We start from the raw sequence: 15,868 nt of genomic DNA on the forward strand, positions 1-15,868 counted from the left end.
AGGGAGGGGAGGGCAGGGGAAGAGGGGAGGGGAGGAGAGGAGAAGAGGGGGAAGGCGGGGGAAGAGAGGAGAAGGGGAGCGGAGGGGAGGAGAAAAGGAGAGGGGAGAGGAGGGGAGAGGAGGGGAGGGGAAGGAGGAGAAGAGGGGAAGGGGAGGAGAGAGGAAGGAGGAGAAGAGGGGGAGGGCAGGAGAAGAGAGGAGAAGAGGGCAGGAGAAGAGAGGAGAAGAGGAGGGGAGGGGAAAAGAAGGGAAGGGAGGGGAGGAGCGGGAGAGAGGAAGGGAAGAGGGGAAAGAGAGGGGAGGGGAAGGGCAGAGGGAGAGGAGGGGAGGGGAGGGGAAGTAAGGGAAGGGAGGGAAGAGGAGACTGGAGGGGAGAGGAGAGGATGAGAGGAGAGGGAGGGGAGGGAAGAGGAGGAGAGGAGAGGAGAGGAGAGGAGCAAAGAGAGGAAGAGAGGGGAGGGGGCGGAGGGAGGAGAGGAGAGGCAGTGTCACAGAGCAGGTTGAGGCAGCTTGCTTGAGCCACGACAAAGCAAATTGGGTTAAGCTTCATGTCATTTACGAAAGAGAATGTGGTTCCTTTAAATATTTCAACGTAAAGAGTAAAATTATAAGAGAACACAGTACAAATGCGAGTGAATATTTATCCACTTTATGGTGGGAAAGGCCTTTTGATATATCCACAGCAACAAAAGCCAAAGGAAAAAGCAGTGATTAGCGTGGCGAAAGCCAGGGTATTATAGCCAACACTGGGCATGATTTCAAAGACCACGAACAGGCAGGCAGACAGACAGACGGACGATGACACTGGCAGTGTGATGTGCTTCAGATGGCTTGGCAGCGTCTGCCAAGTGGCTTAATATTCTCAGTATATAAGAGCTCCAGGAGGACAACATCCCAAATGGCGGGTGGAGGGGTGGCCTGGATGGAGAGCTTGGAAAAGACCCAACATCCGAGCAGTAAACATGTGGAAAAAATATGGGATCTTCTAACGATCAAAGAAATGTAAACGAAGGCAGCGGTGGCATATCATGTTTTGCTGGAAAGATTTTCCCCAAGTAATGCCCAGCGCTAGCAAAGACCCAGAGCAGTGGGCACTGAGCCACTGGATTTATAACTGGCCGGGCGGTTTTGTAAAGCAGTTTGGCAGGAGGCATGAAGAGGCCCAACAGGAAGTGTCAACTCTTAGAAATTGATCTCGAGGCTATTTGATGTGCGCCACAGTCCTTGTGGACAGGGCCTGGAAGGGAGTCGGCCAGGGCGCTCAGCGGCCTTCAGGGCCCCTCGGGGGCTGGCGCTAGCGTCTCTGCACTTCCACGTGGAGTACACCAAGTGTGTGCTCCTTTCCCAACTGGATTTAAAGAGTTAATAGAAAGGAACCTTCTACGCCAACACCCCCGCCGTGTGGAGACAGGACTAATGTCCAAGCTCTGAGACGTCACCCTGGGCTTGCTGTCTTTAAAAACAATGTGGTTTTGTTTTCATCCTGTTGATTTTGTGCCTTTTCTGCCATATCTCAGAAACTCTCTTCGGGAAAGGGCTCAAAGTTTAGAAAGAGTTAGGCGTACAAAGATGTTCAGCACAGTGTTATGTGTAATAGTGGCGAGATTATCTGCAACCGCCAGCGTCAGCGAGGAGGCAGCTTGATGGGAGGTAAGCCATTAAACGGAGGCAATGAGAAGCGGGGCCGATGTGAGAAAAAAATGCTTGTGGCAGCTGTGACACGTTGTGGAAAAAATCAGGATGTGAAATAAGGAATCAAGGCGTGGTGATGCACACGTGTAATCCCAGCACTCAGGAGGCTGAGGCAGGAGGATTGCCGTGGGTTTGAGGCCAGCCTGAACTACACACTAACCCTCAGGGAAAAAGGTATGAATAGAGAAAATGTATTTATGCTCAGTGGAATACTATTCTGCCACAAAATGGATAAATTTGAGCCATTTGTAGGAAAACAGATGCACCGAGACCGTGATGTTAAATGAAATAAAATCAGACACACAAGCTTAAGTATCCTGTAAGTGTTCTCTTATGAGGAACCCAAAATACAAATCAAGAGCAAAAGACAGTTGATAGGGAACAGGAAGACAGATCTTTTGTGAAAAAGAAGGGGACCAAGAGATGGAGGAGGGAGGGGCGGAGGAAAAAAGCCTCAAGGTGTGTCATGCACGTGCGCCAACCCCCGAGGAACGTAAACACGAACTGCAATGTGTGCTAGTGAAAAATGAAAACTGAGACAATATGGTAGTTATCGTGAACAAGGACTAGGAAGAGACTACAACACCAAGAGTGGTGGTTCAGGAAGTCACGTGGTTATCAGAAACATTTATTTTCTTCCATCAAAAAAAACCCCAAGCCAGGCACTATGATGCACCTGTAGGGCTAGCTACAGGGTGGGCTGCGGCAGGAGGATCGGTTGAGCCCAGGATTCAAGACAAGGCTGGGCACCACAGTGAGACCCTACATGAAGAGAAGAGAATCCAGCCCTTCTACAAAGCTATTATATTCCTTTTAAGCTTTGAAAACCAAAATTCAGGCAAATGAGCCACTCTCCCAATGCCTTGCCTAGGGCTGGATCCTGGACGGCATTCCTGAGACTCGGGAACAGGTGCTGATGATGCAGACGCTGGGGTTCGCCCCCAGGCATGTCAGTGAGTACCCCGGCCGTGGAGCCCCCTTGAGTCGCTGGTGCCCCAACCCCATCCCCAGCCCAGCCACCTGTGACCCAGCAGGAACACCATGCATTCGCTTCGATTCGGCCTCAGTCACAGAGCTGACTCGCTCCGGACTTGTTCTTAAGAAAAGCGGGTCCTGTTTTCTCCCTGGGGAGGCCTTGTCCCAGGATCCTGTGTCCGAGGGACCCTCTTTATGGGAAGCATGGTGGAAACACAGGCACAAGGAGGGTCACCTCGGAGTTCCTTGGGACGTGAGCATTGCTGGCGCAGAGCTACTCCACCCGGCTGTCCTCCCTCCCTGGAGAACAGGCCTTGCATTTGCAGCTGAGATGACCTCTTCTTTAGCAGTCCCCGGGCTAGGAGATGAGGTGGGCTAGTGGCAGTATAGAGGGAAGGTCCGTGAAGTTCAGAGGTGTCAAACTCAGCTTACCCCTTCTCTGCCCAGTTGTGCTGAATGCACCGGACTCTGTCCTGATCGAGAGAAACCTGGGAAAGAGGATCGACCCTGTGACCAGAGGTACGGGCCTGCCCACACCCCACACCCACACCCACGCCCCACGCCCCACGCCTACGTCCCATGGGAACACCCCCCCATTCACCAAGCACCCACCCAAGGTCCAGAAAGACGCACAGGCGGATGTGGGTTCAAATGCCAGGACCAGGCTCTGAGCTGGAGAATGCTGGGAAGTGGAGGCCCTGTGGGTACAGGGTGGCGTCTCGTTCTCTGCAGAACTGGGCTGGAGTGCAGCTGGCGCTGCAGGCAGCAAGCCTTGAGCGCACTCTGCTGAGCTCAGCCCCTGGCTCCAGGCCTGCGAGGATCTAGTGGGAGCCTGTCCCTTCTGGAAAACCATGCACCCCATGTTCCAGCAAAGCCAAGCCGCAGTCCCCTGGCACCGCCCCAGAATCCGCAGATGGGGATGGCAGCCCCTGGGTGGGTGGCGAGCTGAGTCCTCTCCACACAGAGATCTACCACACCACCTTTGACTGGCCACCTGAGTCCGAAGTCCAGAACCGTCTGGTGGAGCCGGAGGGCATCTCAGAAGTGGAGACAGCTCGGAAACTGCTGAACTATCACAGGAACATCATCCGGATCCTTCCTGCCTACCCCAAAGTCCTGAAAGCCATCAGCGCTGACCAGCCCTGTGTAGATGTCTTTTACCAGGGTAAGTGCAGACACACAGCCCTGTCCCACCATCATCCAAGGGCTGGGCTCACCGGGCCGCCCACCTCTCATCCAGGACCACCAGGTGGTGGTGGTCAGGATGTGCCTGACATGCTGGGGGGTCTTGGAGTAGGTTTCCTGCCCAGAAGCCTGGGAAACTGGGCTAATGGGTGTGGCTAAAGATTTAAGACAAAAACAACACCCACCTACCAAAAAAAAAAAAGCCCTCCACAGTACAGCTCAGGAGTTATAACTCTCTTTAGAGCAGGGATAAGCAGCCCTGAGCCCAGTGCTGCCCTGGCATCCCCAGCAATGACAGATGTGACTGAGCAGCCTGCAGTGGCCCTTGTGGCGCGGGGAGGAGAGATTGTGGCCTGGGAGTTTATAAGTTGTGCAAGTCTTGGCCCCTGTGCTCAGGAGCTGGACAGCCTCAATGGTGCCACCCCTAGAATCAGGGCCAAGCCATGCCTTCCCCGCAGCTGCAAGTGGGGTTCAGCAGAGTCTCCAGGCCGCGGGTCCCTGCCGGGAGCTCAGCTTCGCGGTGAAGGCTAGGTGATGACCATCCTTCACCATCCTGTCCTCGCTTGGCAAGGGGCCCTTAGAGTAATCCTACCCCCAGATAGCTGTGGCATCATTTTAAAGTCTTGCTGTCTTAAAACCTCGTTCTGTCTCCATCCATACCACGCACACAAAGCACTTAGCTTGTTTTGAGCCAATAAAATCGCACGGCTTGTAAAGCCCTTTTCTCCACCCTCTCTCAAATCTCTAAGAAAAGTTGATTTTGATGGGGAGACGACATGAGGCCCCACATGCTGCCCTGCTGACCCCTCCTTTGGGCCCGCCGTGAGCCCTGCTCAGCCGTCACCTGGTGCTCAGGTCCTAGGCAGTGACCCTGCTCTGGAGCTGCCAGCCCGACTGGCGTGCACTTTCCCAGCACGTTGGCATCTCGGAAGGGTCTCCAGTAGCCAACACCGTGCTCTTAAGATAAACATCCGTCGCGTTTATCCTATGCCGTGGTTCTGAATTTACACATTAATTACTTCCAAATTACTTAATTAATTTTAAAAGTTCATATGATCAGGCATAAAGAATTCATGCCTGGAATTGTAAGTAAAAATGCGAGTGTCTGAATATTAATTATTATTAATTAATAATGCGGAGAGATAAATTGAAAATTGGGATGCAAAATTCTCTCTGTGTTGTTGTTTTGATCTCTCTGCAGCTTACCCAGCAACCACATATTTCTAAAAAGAATAATTAGATGTGGAGCCCGTCTGGGGGATCATTACTTCTAATTAACTTAGTTATTTACTGTAAATTAAGCATCATTTGTAAGCAGGCCGCCTCGCCTGGAATGCTCCCGCTTTTCAGAGGCTTGCGGATGAAGAGCCTGGCTGGGAGTCCTGCGTGAGCCTCTCAGGGAGGAAAGGACAGTGACGACCGGCGCAGGCGCTGGGAGCGTGACCCCGCAACCACCCGGTCTCTGAGCGGGAGTTAGACCTCTGTCACGGGCCTGTGGGTCAGCAGTGACCACACGGTGGCCCTGGTGATGACGGTGGTGGCCGTCACGGCCTCAAGGGCAGCCCCCCGACTCTCCTGTCCTGATGGTCTGAACAAGAGGGACCTGTGGTGGCATCTCTAACAGTCTACCCCCTGAAAGGCACAACCCTACAAAGATTCCAGAGCTCAAGATTTGCACCACAAACCCATCCCAGTGGTTCTCGCTTGGAGACAATTTTTGTTCCCCGCCCCCCTCACACACAAGGGGAAGACATTTGAAAATGCCAGGAAACACTTTCTGGTTGTCCCAACTTGGGGTTGTGCTAGTGGCATCTGGTGGGTGGACTGCTCCCCGTCTTACTGAGGTATAGGTTGCCCCACACAAAACAGCCGCTGGGCCCCAATTACCCATAGTGCTGAGGCTCAGCAGTCCCCATATCAGACCCCTGTGATGAGTCCCTGGGGACCACATTGCTTTGCCTAGGACAGAATCACAGGAGGGACATTTACATTGGCAGATTGGGGGGACCCTGGGCTGGCCTGGGGCTTTGGCAGGGAGGATGCTGGGGTGGAACCCCGCTTTGAAGGCCAGCTCCCCTGGGTGGTTACCCTTTTACAGTGCCCTCAGCCTGTCCTCTCTCTCCCCTCTTCTCTGCTTGAGAGCGGTGGCCTGTTTGATGTTCAAGTAGCTTTGCCCTATGACTTCTTGGTTTCGGGCACCTCCCACAGTGCGGGTCACCTCGTCACAGTAGACGGTCACCTCTGCCCATCCTCCACTTTGTTCATCAAATGCCAGGGCACACTGCAGGCGAGGGCCGCATGGCTGCATCTGCCGGCTCCTGTGACCTATCTCATCGTCCTCTTTGGAGACGCAAGACAATGTTGGTGTCAGTGGAGTGTGGCTGCATAAATTATTCTCCCCCGATTCCCCAGCCCTTTAGAAGTCCCGGCACACTCGGGCCTGTGCAGCCTGAGGCACTCATCAAAGCCTGTGCTTGACACTGGGGCGCACCCTGCAGAAAACCAGGAAACCCCTCCCTTAGGAGACCAGCCAGCAGGGCCTCAGTTCAGGGCTTGGCCAGGTGCAGTTTGGAAACTGCGCTGCTGTAGAGACTCCAGGGGTCTCCACACTCCCTGGCCACCTTGGTGCTCAGGCCTGATGCATAACTCGTGCCCTGCTGCCTCTTCTCTTGGGCCAGGAGAAGCGTTGCATAAGGGTTTCTGTGGTACTGGAAGGAAGGAAAGAAATAACGAGCCCTCCCCCTGCTCTGCCAGAGCGGAGGTGCCAGGCCCTTCCTCAGGCCCTGGCTCCACTGCCTGCATCTTCTCTCTCCAGCTCTGACCTACGTGCAGACCAGCCACCGCTCCAATGCTCCGTTCACCCCAAGGGTGCTGCTGTTCGGCCCCACAGGCAGCGGCAAGAGCCTACAGGCCGCCCTCCTGGCCCAGAAGTACGGGCTTGTCAACAGTGAGTGCCCAGATGCTCCGGTGTCCCCCTGCCTTCCGCTCCCAAGCACACGGGTCCCCCATGCAGGGGAGGGCGGGGAGGATGCACATGGCATGGTCTCCCTTGCTTGCTCAGAGCTGATACCAGCTCGCATGCCTTTACAGAGATATGGCTTTTTCCTCCCTAAAAGTATAGCCGTAAAGACATTCACCCATAAAACCATGTCCCCAGCCAAGGAGCCGACAGCCGTCTGCTCATCATTTTTATGTCCTCCCTGCGCTGCCGGGTGCCTGTGCCTGCCCCGGCCCTGCGGTCGCCTCCCGGGGCCTCAGCGCTGCACACCAGGCAGGTTTATTTGCTCTGGTCTTAAGCGTCTCCCCCAGCCCAGGTCAGCGTGTTTACAAGCAAACAATCTCTGAACCAGGGGAAGACTTCTCGCTCTGCACAGTTTCAATAAATATTTTACCAGGAGGCAAGAAAATATTGAAATCAGCTCTCTGAGTCATGGCTGAGGCATCCCCGGCGGTCCTGGAGGCCATCCTGTGTTCACGAGGATGGAGTGCTGGGAGGAGGAAGAGCCGAGAGCAGGCATGGGGTTGGAAGTGAAGGCGCCCAACTTACAAAGCAGGAGCCCTGAGCCCCACATACTTAAAATGCTTGTAATTATAGCCTCAAAGTACACATACCAATATGCAGGCATCTGTGGAACGCATGCGCGCACACACGTATTCATGCTGAGATATAGATATAGATATAGATATAGATATAGATATAGATATAGATATAGATATAGATATGTATATGTATATGTATATGTATATATCACCCCCCAGAAGGCTAATGTTTTGGATAAAAATGCTCTTTAATTAAGTCCCATAAAATTAATTAGGTCTCCTCCAATGTAAAATTCCAAAGCCACAGAGATTAGCTAAGAAGCAGTGACAAAAATCTTACCCAAAAAAAGGGTAGAAGACAGGCATGGTGGGGCGTGCGTGCCCCCGCAGCGTTCAGGAAGCTGAGGCAACAAGATCACTGTGAGTTCAAGGCCAGCCTGAACTACCCAGTAAGCCCAGATCTCACAAAGTTACAAAAAAAAAAAAAAAAAAAAAAAAAAAAAAAAAAAATCCCTTAGCAATTATTGGCAAATTTCATTAGTATGGAAAAGTCCATAGACAGTAAACAAATGCTTTTTCTTAATCCATTTTTAAAGGAATTATCCAAATTACCTCTCCTTCTGATTTTACGTTTTAAGTGTGCTGAGTGGACAAACTTTGTGGTTGGGAGGGCTTCTTGGTAAATGCCCAGCTGTCCACCTGTGGCCACACTATGTGCTCGGCTAAATGTCGGCGCTTATGTTCTGTGGGGACACGAAGAGGTATAGTGAAGCCAGCCGTGGTGGCACATGCCTGCAATTCCAGCACCGAGGTAGACTGAAGCAGGAGGACCTCAACTTCAACTGCCACCTAGGCCACTTCAGGAGACCCTGTCTCAAGATAAAAATTAAAAAGAACCGGGGCTGTTGCTTAGGGACAGAGCACCCATGGGCTCAGTCTCCAGTATCTCCCAAATAATTAAAATTTTAAGAGGTGTGGGGAAAGAGGGTAGACATGCAGACCTGACAGTAGTACCTCACATGGCACATGGGGCTGGCAGGAGGACATCGGTGCCGCAGCCTACCCCCATAGATTTGTTCCTTCAGGCAAAGCAGTTTTTAAATCTAAGTTGAGGGCCAGCCAAATAGCTCAGCAGATTAAAGGGCCTGCAAGCAGGCGCAGGGGTCGGGGTTTAATCCCACCCCAGGGCATGCTTAGACAGCAATTGAGACTGGGCATGGTGGCATGCGCCTGTAATCCCAGCTCTTGGGAGGCTGTAAACAGGAGGATCACTATGAGTCTAATCCAGTAGTGAGACCCTGAACCCTGTAGACCCTTCCCTAAATTACAAAAAATAATAATAAGTCTAAATTGCTTTCAGGGCTGGAGGGATGGCTCAGTGGTCTAAAGCACCGACTTAGAACAAGCTTAGCAGAGCACAGGGACCGCGGTTCAATCCCCCAGCACCACATGCCAGCCAGCCCCGCCCCCTGGTGGGCTGAGCTGGCCACACACACACACACACACACACACTAAATAAATAAATAAATAAATAAATAAATAAATAAATTGCTTTCAGCATAACTGGTCATGAGATGAAATTCCCTGCCTGGATTGTCCCAAAAATGAAAATAAAGGTGCTCACAATGGATTTTTTTCTTTGTAATTAGCCACCCTGAGACTCTGTTAGATAATTAAGCATTTAGAGATCGATTCAGAAAGCTTGTATTTCTGAGGTGTTCTCGGTAAGCAAATGCCAGGCTGGCGCCTCAGGTGAGAGCGGGCAGCCCCGGCTGTGCCCCGGCTTGGCCCCGAGCTCCCCATGTAGGAGTCCGTGAGCTGGGGGACATACCTGCGGCCAGCACTCGCTTCCCCAAGGTCATCAGAAGACCCCCGTTTCCAATTGTCGGATCTCTAAAGAGCACAGCTCTTTGCAAAGAAGTCGCTCTGGCGTGGCTAACTGCTTTGGCCTGGAGATTTCGTACCTGAGATTTGGTTCTCTTGACACTGAAATGCGTGGCTGAATGTGAGAAGAACCAGCCGCGCTTGAGTTCGTGCCCATGTCGCTCCCCGAGAGCGGGGCTGGAAGCCGACTGCGCTCGGCTTGCTCAGGGGTGACTTCACGGGCTGTAAAGGTGCCTCAGCGCGGGCGCCTCACGACACGAAGGGACCTACGTACCCGAGCGATCACCTTGCGCGTGTACTGCGACTCGGACTGATTTTATCAGAATCGCATTAGTATTTCTCAGGAAGTGCCCTCCGTGCACGCCACTTTGTTGGCTATGCAGAGGAAACCAGAGGTAGAAAAACTTAAAAGAAAGTTGAGGGTTAGCCCTGCAGCAGGGCCGGGGCAGGAAGCGGGGCGGCAAGACCGATTCTAGCGCAGCCCGGCCAGCTCTGTCTGAGGCCTTGTGTCTTCTCGCGGGCCCCCTGCTTCCTCGAAGCTCACCAGCTCCCACAGCAAGAGCCCAGTCCCTTACTTGAGCATCCTGCCACAGATATAAATTATTAGTACTATTATTATTATTAATTTAGTTCTTTGAGACAGGATCTCACTAGAGAGTCTAGGCTGGCCTTGAACTCACTATGTAGCCCAGACTGGCCTCCAACTCCCGGCAGTCCTCCTGCCTCAGCCTCCCGAGTGCCGGACTGCATACCCGGCTTAATTATTTTTTAAGCCAGGCATGGTGGTGCACACCTTGTGGCACTAGCGCTCAGGAGGCCGGAGGGTCACTGCAAGTTTGAGGGCAGCCTAAGGTCTATAGTGAGACCTGTCAGGAAAAACTAAAAATCAAAATAATACAACTGTTTTTCCTTCTAGGCTCTGAGTCTTTGGAAGGGAGGACCCTGTTGCATGGATGTCGCCGCATGAGGCGGTCGTGGACATGGGGTGTTAGAACTGTTCCCTTCTCTCGTGAGCAGTGGCAGGGACACAGTGTCCCCAAGGCGGTGCTGTAGCTTTGTCTCCTCTCAGTCCACTGTTTCCATTCTCACTCGGGCCACACGTTTCTGAGAGCTCCTGCGCTTCAGTTTTGGGAGCCTTGCACTAGTTAGAAGTGCATTGCCTAAACTAGCTGGAGATTTTTCCAGATTTTTGTTGATGCTGTTGTTATCGATGTATGATTTAATCCTGTTGATGTCAAAGAACACATCCTGTATGTCTTTGATCCTTGGAAATGTATTGATTTTTTGGAATGGACTGGCAGATGCCTGGACTGGTGGGGCCCACGTGCAAGAATATGCGAGGCGGAGAAGGCGTGTCTCGGGCTGTGGGATCGACGGCGCCCTGCAGGTGCCAGCGAGGCGGCGTCCTTATGCCCTCGGTGGCTCACTCTCTACCCGCGACTCCCAGTGTAATAAATTCCCCAGTTCTCTGTGTGGGTTGGTCTCTTTCCTGCCAGCTTTCGCCTCTTGGGTTTGCTCAGTGCGTGCTAGGAAGTGTCCCCCCATGTCTCTGGTGACGTCCACTTTCTCAAAGTCTGCTTCGGTAATCAGCATTCCTGTGGTGCTTCTTATGCCTTTTAGGCCGTCCATATCTTGATATCTAATTATGTGTCTCGTAGAGAGTGTATGGTGAGGGTTTTCTGTTTTTTTTAAATCTAGCATGCTGTCCTTCGCATGCACGTGAAGCATTTAGTGTATGTCCAATTGAAGTAAGCTTTCAGTGGTAGCTTGTAAATCTAGCACTTGGGGGAGGTTTTTGTTGGTGCAGTTTGCTTTCTGTTTCTCTTTTCCTTCCATCTTTTGGGATGATCAATTAGTTTTTGTGTATTTTTATGTTAGGGGGTACGTTTGAGACAACGTTTTGCAATATGTAGTTTAGGCTGGCCTCCAGCTCACAGTGATCTTCCTGCCATACCAACTAGGTTCGAGTGATTCACTTTTCTTCCTCTATTGCCGTATTTAGTTCCTCTCTTTGCTTTAGTGCGTTAGTGACTGCTTTAGAGATTACTATCCACCCTTTGCTTCTCGGAGTCCTTCTTGAATTAATGTATGGGAAACTTCAGCACAGAGCTGGGTGTGATGGTGCACACCTGTAATCCCAGCACCTGGAGGCTGAGGCAGGAGGATCGTCATGAGCTCGAGGCCAGCTTGGGCTACACAGTGAGTTTAAGGCCAGCCTGGACTACATAGGAAGACCCTGACACCAGGAAAAGAAAATAAGAGGAGAGGGGGAGAGGGGAAAGAGGAGAGGGGAGAGGGGAGGAGAGGAGAGAAGAGCCTCTCACTTTCCTTTGTGTTGCTGTGGTCCTATATGCTATAAACTCTAAAATATGTTATGATTATTTTTGGTTTAAAGATTAAAAAATAAAGGAGAAAGACTGTCTCTGTGTTTTCACATACAACACACTTTATCCCTTAGCTTAGTTCTAAGTTTCCTTCTGGGATCATTTTCTTCACGGCCTATAGAACTGTGTTAAGCATTTTGTTTAGTTCAAGGCTGCAAGTGACCAACTCCCTCACCTTCCACACATCGACAATGGCTATGATTTCACCTTCATTTTCAAAGGATGTTGTGCTATGTATAGAAATCCAAGTTGAGTCAAAGATGTCATCCTCAGGGCCGGCCGGATAGCTCAACAGACTAAAGTGCCTGCTTAGGCAGAGCGCAGTGGCAGGGGTTCAATCCCCCATGTGCCATGCTGGTCCTGCCCCCCAGGCACTGAGACGGTGATTGAGACTGGACTGAGCATGGTGGCGCACGCCTATAATCTGGCGTTTGGGAGGCTGAAACAGGAGAATCACTGTGAGACCCTGTAGACCCTGTACTGAATACATACAAAAAAAAAAAAAAAAAGATGTCATTCTCATTTCTGGATTGCATTTCTCCTGATGAGAAGTCAGAGGCGGTTACCCTGTACATGAAGCATCTCTCCTCCCCTCCAACTGCTGAGTATTTTCTCTCTCTTTTAGCAGCTTGACTATGACACAGAGCGGTGTGGCTGCCTTTGTGTTTGGCTGAGATTCCTGATATGTGGTCTGATGCTTGTCCTCCCACTGTGGATTTCTCCTGCCATTGTCCTCTCAGATATTTTTATGTCCCCTCCTCTCTAGGACTTCTCTCTCTGGGACATTTTTGTGTCCATCTCTGGGGCTCCAGGGACATCATCTTAGCTGCTTATTATTCCCTCCAGGCACTGAGCCCCTGCTTTTCCCTTCAGCCCTTTCAGTTCTTTTTTGTTAAATTTTGGAATCTTCCATTACTTGTTTTCCAGTTCCAGAGTCTCTCTCTCTTTGGTTCTATTTTCAGTTTCCCTTTGTCTGCAAAGGTTCCCCATCTGCTCATTCATTTTGACTATCTTTTCCTTTAAAGCTTTAAATACATTTACAACCACTGTTTTAAAGGCTCGTGTGCTATTTCTGGCATAGATGTCACCTCTTGCTGCAACTGTGTGGCCTTTTGTCTCTCCCTGGAGGGGCCAAATTTTTCTGATTTGCTCGGTGTCACATAGTTTTCAGTCCTATGCTGACATCGTGCTGCTCGTGCGGTTGCGAGGTGGGATTGTGTGGTTCCATTTTAAGAATCCTGACATTAGGAATGGGAAGTATAGTGAAGTGGGCAGAACTGGAGGCCGAGCCCCGATTCCAAGGCCCCAGACCCGGGGTCGGGTATCAGCTGGCCACTTCCTCACTCTGGAACGGCCATCTAGAAGGCTGTGAGCCTCAGTCCCCTGTGCAAGCAACGACAGATCTTCAGGAGAACTGAATTTTTACAAAGCCAACAGCGCAGTGCGTAGCGCCACACACAACGTTCTTGGTCTCCACCGGCCTTTTGGCACACGGTTCCCAGAGCTAGTGAAGTTGCAGGCCGCTCAGGGCAAGATCGCCCCTGTTGGGGCTGGTGAGATGGCTCAGTGGTCTAAAGCACCTACTTAGAACAAGCTTAGCAAAGCACAGGGACCGCGGTTCAATCCCCCAGCACCACATGCCAGCCAGCCCGCCCCCTGGTGGGCTGAGCTGGCCACACACAAAATAAATAAATAAATAATTAAAAAAAAAAAAAAAAAAGATCGCCCCTGTCGTTTACAAAGCGAGTTAAGTGTGTCATTGGGATGCTTTATGTCTCTGGTGATGTCCTTGGCATATGGCTCCTGTTGTCCTGCTAGTTTTGGGGTTGCTTTTAGTTTCTGTAGAATGGCAAGAGACTCCTTAACACCGGAGGTTAAAAAACCTGTGGTTGTACCATTAAAACTCAGGAAAGAGCAGCCTGTCTTCTGGCTTTGGCTATCAGGGATTGCACTGGTCACTCCCTTGTGTCACTGGGACAGAATTCTCAGTGTCCTACAGTCTCAAGAGATTTACTGGCTCATGACTTTCAAAGGGCTCAGTCCATGGTCACAGACTCCAAGGTGGACACGCATGGCAGAAGGCCTGGATGGAAGCTGCTCCATCCACGGTGGACAGGAAGTGGGGAGAGGAGGAGGAGCTGGGGGAAGGACGCGCCCTGCCGGGTCACCCCAGTGACACCTCTGGCCAGCCTCACCTCCTCACACCTCATCCAGCTGTGAACTCATCCACGGATGAGTCCATTGGTGGGTGCAGCACCCTCCACGATGTGGTCACCTTCTGAAAGCCACACCCCCAAACACATGAGTCTTGTAGGGCACATTTCAGAACTAAGAAATGGCCTTCTTCCCAGCAAAGAGGTCAGCGCCTGTGCATATTGATTCAGTCTATTCAGCTCCTGTTGACCGTCCACTCCCATGTGCTGGCCTTGGCCCAGGGCTGGAGTCACAGGGGAGCAGGATGGAAGGTCCTTTGCAGCCATGGGCACACTTCCAAAGAGGACAGTGGCAGCGGGCCAGGGAGCTCCAGCTGCTGCCTTTTAATTATGAATGAGTCCTCTTGGTATGTGAAATGGGCCTCTTCCTTGAGGGTCTGTTTGTTGTTTGAGACAAGGCCTCACTGTCTAGTTCAGGCTGACCTCGAGCTCAGAGCGATCCTCCTGACTCAGTCTCCCAAATGCTGGGATGACAAACGTGTGCCACCACCCCCAGCTTGGCTCACCCCTGGGACCCTCTGACCCTGGACTCTCTTGCCCACCGGGTGGCTTGTGGAGCCACCGTGGCCCCACACTGCTCCTGTGTGGTGAGGCTGCTAGCATTGAGCTCTGCTCAGCAATTCCAGGCACCGCTGCAGCCCGGCCCATCTTTGCTAGTGTCTTCCTGCAGGGTCCGTTTTTAGTGTGTTCTTCACCAGTTTGCACTTTGTTTTGCCCCATACCGTCCTCTTCTCGCTCACCGCCCACCCCCTCTTTGATTCTGACTTCCGCTGGGATGAAATCCTGTGGGCAGAAGAGCCTTTTCTACTTTCTCAGCTCACCCCCCAACCCCGCCATTAGCTCCTTCGCTCCTTCCTTCCTTCCTTCCTTCCTTCCTTCCTTCCTTCCTTCCTTCCTTCCTGGTTCTTCCTTCTGCTTGACGTTTCTGTGTCTTTCTGTTCCTCTCTCCCACAGTCTGCTGCGGGCAGCTGATAAAGGAGGCCGTGGAGGACGAGTCCAAGTTGGGAGAGCTCATCTTGTCCTTCTTTAAAAAGGGGTTGACAGGTAGGTTGAGGCCCTGTGAGGGGCTCAGGGCAACAGATGGGAAATGGGGTGTGCTGGTCACAAAGGCTTCATGGCTCCTTGGGAGGCCGCCTGGCGTCCAGGCTGAGCCAGGTGAGGGAGTCTGTGGACGTGGTTGATGGTCCCCGGGGATCTGGAGGTCCCTGCTCCCCAAGAAAGTTTGCTGCTGCTAACTGGTAGCACATGGCCTCAGAAGCCCACACACAGAGCTTCACCTGCATTCCCTTCAGGGTACACCAGCCAGCGACTGAGGTCTGGGGGAGGTGAGGCATTGTCCCTGGACCCCAGGTCGGCCATGCTCTCCGTCCTCAGGGACTGGATAGGGGACCAGAGAAAGCACCCAGATGCCCTCAGTCACCCACAGCCTTTGTAGTCACAGGTCTGAGAATCAGGAAGGCTCCAGGACACAGAAATGAAAGACACAGAGCTGCCAAGGCCGCGCAGCCTGGGCTCTGCTAGCCCCTGTGACACTGGCCCAGGACAGTGTGTCCTTCATGGTGCTACACCATCGTGCGGGCTCAGTTGTCCCATGTAATGTGACTCTGCAATTGCTGTGGAGAACACAGTACCCTACAAACCCTCTGTCGTCCTAGCCCACACATGCACTGGTTGGGACGTCTGCCCAGCACGCTGCTGGCTGTCTCCTCCACCGCTGCCTGGGCAGAGTTCCTTAATGAGGAGTCACTCTTGCTGCTAACCATCAGCTGAGCGGGCTGCCTGGGGAGACATCCCGGCATGGCTTTCCTGAGCCCCCTTCCCCCCGAGGTGTCCTGGCCCCCAGGGTGAAGCTTGAAAGAGGTGCGCTGGATGCTTGGGCCACAGTGACCTGGGTCAGGGAGCAGGCCACTTGCAGTCACTGTGGCCGCACCCAGGAGCTCCCAGCAGTGTGGGAGCCAGTGTGGGCTGGGTGCTGTCCCCAGCAGTCACGTGGCC

At 52.3% G+C, this 15,868-nt stretch overlaps 1 protein-coding gene across 1 annotated transcript in view; it reads left to right on the top strand.

Moving 5' to 3' along the window:
• The window catches only part of Ak8 (adenylate kinase 8), a 106,895-nt gene that overhangs the window by 32,336 nt on the left and 58,691 nt on the right, over positions 1-15,868 (top strand). The window contains exons 6-10 of the mRNA XM_004640554.2: positions 2,564-2,645; positions 3,115-3,186; positions 3,632-3,832; positions 6,668-6,799; positions 14,828-14,917. Coding sequence (XP_004640611.1) covers positions 2,564-2,645; positions 3,115-3,186; positions 3,632-3,832; positions 6,668-6,799; positions 14,828-14,917 — 577 coding nt within the window. The remainder of the gene's footprint in view (positions 1-2,563; positions 2,646-3,114; positions 3,187-3,631; positions 3,833-6,667; positions 6,800-14,827; positions 14,918-15,868) is intronic.

The sequence above is a fragment of the Octodon degus genome, unplaced genomic scaffold, assembly GCF_000260255.1.
Source record: "Octodon degus isolate 3935 unplaced genomic scaffold, OctDeg1.0 scaffold00123, whole genome shotgun sequence".
NCBI lineage: Eukaryota > Metazoa > Chordata > Mammalia > Rodentia > Octodontidae > Octodon > Octodon degus.